This window comes from Grammomys surdaster, unplaced genomic scaffold (assembly GCF_004785775.1).
Source record: "Grammomys surdaster isolate TR1022 unplaced genomic scaffold, NIH_TR_1.0 332473, whole genome shotgun sequence".
NCBI classification, from domain to species: domain Eukaryota; kingdom Metazoa; phylum Chordata; class Mammalia; order Rodentia; family Muridae; genus Grammomys; species Grammomys surdaster.
The window spans coordinates 869-6,525 of NW_021627703.1; the positions used below are offsets into that span (position 1 = coordinate 869).

General features: G+C 40.1%; 1 protein-coding gene across 1 annotated transcript; it reads left to right on the plus strand.

Moving 5' to 3' along the window:
* Positions 1-1,682: 1,682 nt before the first annotated feature.
* Positions 1,683-5,042, plus strand: LOC114616535 (succinate--CoA ligase [GDP-forming] subunit beta, mitochondrial-like; the record flags this gene model as incomplete). Its single annotated transcript, XM_028761976.1, has 2 exons — positions 1,683-1,844; positions 4,882-5,042. Coding segments are annotated over 2 exons (323 nt in total), but the record flags the coding sequence as incomplete, so codon positions are not given.
* Between the last annotated feature and the right edge of the window lie 615 nt (positions 5,043-5,657).

A 5,657-nucleotide genomic window follows, 5' to 3' on the forward strand; every position in this document is an offset into this window, starting at 1 on the left:
AGAGAACACAGGCCAGTTCCTTTGGTAATTGCAGGATTCCTTCATTACAACTTCACCATTGTAGGAATATAATTACTCATTCACTCTGTATTCATCATGTGGCCAGTGGTTCGGCAGTCTGTAGCAAGACTAGGGACTTAAGCAGATATCAGCTTCCATGAAAGATTTTCTTTTGTCAGTCAGTATTCATTTATGTAACTTTTGGCCTGTTTGTTTTTCTGCCAAGTCGTCTTGAATGTTAATATACCAGTTCTATCCGAACTGCTCCAAGTGTTTGGGTCATATGCAAGAGAACCTGGAAGAAATCTTCCTGTTAACTGTCGGTGCAGGTTGCCATAAAGCACCAGTGTTTTCTTTTCTTTGTAAGCAAGTAGAATTATCTGGCCATGTCCATTGTTTTTCTGTGAGGTGCTGAGAAATGAAGGCTCACATTTCAGAAGTGAAGTACTTCTCAGCAAAGCTGGCACAACATCTGTAAATGTTGACCAAAGACATCTGCTTGTTCATGTCTAGGATTCAACTAGAGAATGTTACGATGGCGCAGTGGCACAGTCAACAAGTTTTTGCTGCAAGGGAAATAATAAACATGTTGGAGTCCAGATACCACAGATGTTGTCCTCTTTTCCAAAGCCATCCCTTAAGTGTCCTCTTTGCATCCTTGTAAGCAAAGATGCGTGGTGGCCCAACCCTGTCTTTGAGTGAGCTTTGCTGTGTGCAGAGCTGTTTGTTCCTCTAGCAGAGGATGTATACCGTGGCACTAGTGATGCCTGGCATCTCAGCACTGGCAGACCTGAGAAGTCATAACCAGAGACATCTACCTGGGTTAAGTTAGTCTGTAGTCTAGAGTAGGCATTGCTTTCCCTATTCTTCACAAGTGAGGAAGACAAGATCCACCATGAATAGAGATAATCTTATTAAGGCTACAGTGTTAGTAATGTATGCTAGAAATGATTCAAAGAGCATGATTGTATGCTTTTTCACCCCAAATATTTAGGCAGAAAAGAAGAAAATAATCTGAGAGTCAGATATGTAAATCTGATTGCTGCAGTTGTCATTTCAAAAATATGTGTGTATGGCAAAACATTCTCTGTACCTTAAATATATTCAATTTTAATTAATACTGAGAGGCATCAGAATTAAGGGACAAATTATAAAATGGGTATTCTGACACAGCATTCGCTTACATTAAATCTAAAAGTATTAGAGTAGTAAGAGGGTAGTGATAAAATTCAAATTTTATTATGGAATGTCGGGACAGAGGAGAGAAAAAGAAATGACATTATTCCCTTGTTTCTTTCTGCATAAAAGGGAAAGACAAGGCTCACCTGCTAAATACTAACTGTAAGTAAGTAATGCAGTTACAGCTGTGACTCCAGGGCCAGTTGTGCCAACTGCGCTTATTGTGGATGCTGGTGACCTTTGTTGTGTTACTGAGCAGAGACTGACAGATGTGAATTATTGTCCTCATTGCTGAAATGTAAGTCCCCTCAGAACAGGGACCTTGTCTTGTTTATCTCTGTAGCCTAAGAGTTTGAAGGTTAAGAAAGCAACAGTTGCTTCCGTACCTATAGTGTGAGAGAATGAGAGTTCTGCCTTCCTTACTCCTGTACCTGCTGGCCTGAATAACTCAGTGTATTGACTCCAAAGAGACTCAGGTATGGCCTCCTTTGCTCTTTGTTTAGTTGTTTGTTTTGATGCCAAGATAAACTTTGATGACAATGCTGAATTCCGACAAAAGGACATATTTGCTATGGATGATAAGTCAGAGAATGAGCCCATTGAAAATGAAGCTGCCAGATACGATCTCAAGTATATCGGACTAGACGGAAACATCGCCTGCTTTGGTAAGTGCTCGCACTGAGTCTGGAATGTTATAAGATTTCTTAAATGCTATTTACTAATAGCTGTTAAAATAGGTGTTTTCTTATAGTGTCAAGTGGAAAACAGTTTCAAAGTCCATTTTGATTGATGGTCACTGATTGAAAGCAGTTTTTCCACTTTGGCACTGCTGAGCTTTTGGATTGGATGATCTTTTATTCTCAGAGAGCCATCCAGTATATTAGGTTCAGTTGTATTCCTCTCCTCCAGAGATAGCTGATAGTTGTGGAAATGAAACAATGCAAAGAAAGTGCCCAGATGTTTCCAGGTGCCTGGTATACAGAAGCACTCCAAATAGGAACTGCTGAGAAGCTGGAGAGATGGCACAGTGGTAAGTGCTTGCTGTGCAAATGTGAAGGTCTGAGTGTGGATCCATGGCACCCACATAAAACCTGGGCATGATGGCATATGGTGATAGCCACAGTTCTATGACAGTGGGAAGCAGCTGGATTGAGGCGGTTTGCAGTCCTACCAGTCTAGACAATTGGTGATCTCTAGGTTTAGTGAGAGATCTTTCTTTAAAATGAAGTAGAGAAGCAGTAGGGAAATATACCCAACACTCATCTCTGGCCTCCACACACATATACATGTGTATATGCACATATATGCCCGTGTGAATATATATATAAGAAACATTGATTTAAAGCATCTCAACTTTTTTAGTTAAAGTAACAACTGTCCCTATGTATTCAGCATCCATCTACTAGGAACTGTTGTGAAACTGTACACTGAGACAAAATTACTTTTTCAGAGTGTTCTAGTCTCCTTTCTTATGGCTGTGACAAAACATTCTGACCAAAAGAAATTTAGGGGAGCAAAGTTAGCTTACAGGCCATAGTCTATCACTGAGGGAAAAGAGGGAAGGAACGTGAAATAGAAACCACTCTTGAAAGCTGAGTTGATAGTTTATTCTTATACAGCCCAGGACCACCAGCCCAGGGAATGGTGCCACCCACAGTGGGCCATCCTATATCACTCATCAATCAAGGCAGTCAGATCTGGATAGTCCCTCAGCTTAGAGTCCCTTCCCAGGTGACTATTGCCTGTGTCAAGTTGACAATTAATGCTAACTAGGGCACAGAGGAAGGAGCACAGGACATAAATTCTAATCATTTCACTAACATTTCAGATTGAATGGTAACCAGTTGCCAAAATACTTTCATTTTGCCAGTTTATTAATCAAACAATGGGCTCCATCATGGTTCTCTAATTTAGTGAAAATGGCTTATGCAGCTGAGATAAGATGGGTCTGTAGAGGCAATACAATTTCAGTTATTGTCCATGGCTTCTAGTGTTTGTGATTTATATGCTTCCGGCTTAATTGCACATGACTGTGTTTCTGCTAGAAACAACTCATTGCACTAGAAACTGAGGTCTTCATCTTAATGGAATTAAAATTAAAAAGATTTGTTGCTCATTAAAACAACAGCATCATTATATTAAGACGTGAAGAGTCTTCAACAGTTCGCTGTTCAATACAATGGAAAATGGCATCCAATTACAATTGATACCTAAAGTGCCTGCTTTATATAGGAGCGCTATCTGAATAGTGTAGATCACTTACACCCTCTTGGCTGCAATAAGTAAATGTGTTTGTAACATGTGTAGGCATTTGGGAAGGGGGCAATACAGGGGTTTAGAACAAATTAAATACAGATTTTTCTGGGTGAATGTTTCTCACAAACTCTGATTAACAACACTGCACACTAATTGAAGATCTTTATTACAAATACCATTTTTTATGATGGGCAATACATAATTTATTTGCTAAGCTTGGGCCTGAGGACACATTAACCCACCCCAGGATATAGGTCCCCACTCCCTATTTTTAATTTTCCCTACCTAATTAAGGCAGTCACAATTCCCAGGTTTGTCTGGGGGAATTCCAGGGTACTTTACCCTTGCTGAGTTTCTGCACCTTCTCCCTTGTTACCTGAGGAAAGTAATTCTGTAACTAAGCATAAGAAGCAAAAGAATTGCAGTTGGTCAGTGAACATTAGCTCTAAAAGGCAGGAATGCCCATGTAAATGGCTATGGTAGTTCTTAAGAAAGGTCCCTAAATTGTTGTACTTTTGTTTTAGGTTGAATATTGGGTTAGTAAATAAGATCTTGTATTAAGTTTTGTGATTCCTTTTTAGAATTATTTTTAGATATGTGTATGTATATGCAGCCAATGGTCCCCAGAATTCAGAAGAAGGTGTCAGTTCCCTTAGGGCTTCAGTTACAGCCTAGCCTGGCTGCTGGGAACTGAATTCAGGACTTGTGGATGAGCAATCAGTGCTCTTAACCACTGAGCCATCTTTCCAGCCCCTTGTTTTTGTTTTTTGAGACAGAATTGTACCGTGTGCCCAGGTTCTCCTGGTACTTACTATGTAGATCAGGGTGGCCTGAATTCTGTCTTACCTTTAGTGTTCTGAGTGCTAAGGCTCCAGGGATGTTAGTCTAAGTAGTGTGCTTCTTGCACTAACTTACAGGAGAAGGAGCATCAAGGCATGCTGGTTTGGACCCTATTGTTTCTCTTTTGAGTTGCTGCCGATTAGCTCACACAAAAATGCATGCCTGCCAAAGGTAAAGAAAGAGCAGAACCGTTAGATGTTGGTTTAATTCCAAAGGTTGCACAGTCAGAGAGCATCTCCACAGGGACAAGCTGAGCATTGCTCTTGGTTCACATAATTTGAATGGCTAGCCACTCTTCACAGCCATAATTCTTTTTGCCCATCCTCCTATGTGAAGCCTTTTCAGAACCCACAGCCAAATTAGTCCTTAACCTGTCTTTGTTATATGAATTATTGTTGAATTCTCCTCATTTTTCTTTGTTTTGTTTGTTTATTCTTTGGATACACTTGTCCTGATTATTAACCATAAATTATTTTATGAGTTGAATCCCAATTCAGGGTACAGATTGGCTTAGAAATGATAGTGTTCTCATTTGGCCTTCTGTGTTCCCACTCCATTTCTGTGCTGTTTCATGTTTCCATTTTGTGTGCTATTTGCATTTCACAGTGAATGGTGCTGGATTGGCCATGGCTACCTGTGACATCATCTTCCTGAACGGAGGGAAGCCAGCTAACTTCTTGGACCTCGGAGGTGGTGTAAAGGAGGCCCAAGTCTATCAAGCATTCAAACTGCTCACATCTGATCCCAAGGTAAGGCTTCTTCAGTAGGGAGATGGCATAGCGTTCAGTTTTCTGCCTCCGGATGATACAACTTGTGACCTGGTGCTAAGAATGAAAAAGGCAATAGATGTTTTGCAGCCTAAGGTATAAATCCTGCTGTCTTTTGTTTGTTTAAAGGCTTATAAGCCACTTCTGGGTCTCATTTCAGAAACTGTGCCCACAGTCTTGGGAGGTAGAATAGAACACAAAAGACAGTCTAAGGAGTAATACTGTGCTGTCGATTGGTGTGCATTTGGGTAATTGACACCAAGCCTTAGTCCTATGTTTACATGACTTAGGGACTCAGCCTCACATTCCTCTTGTAAGGATCCTGAAGATATTACCAGAGTATTAGAAATGAATATAATTATAGGATCACACGTCACAGTATATAATGTATGGAAGAAATAATAGCCTCTCTGTTTCTGTAGGTGGTTTAATCTGCAGCCTTAATTATGACAGTTGGTAACATATGGATTAAGAAGTAAATTACTGAATGTAGTTTTCTAAATTCTGTTGTTTATTTATATAAATTTTTTCTTTTTAACATTGTAGCAGAGTGGAATGTAGTATCGCTGTGGCCAGCTAGGGTACTACAGGTGTTTAGTGAGTTCCTGGCCAGTT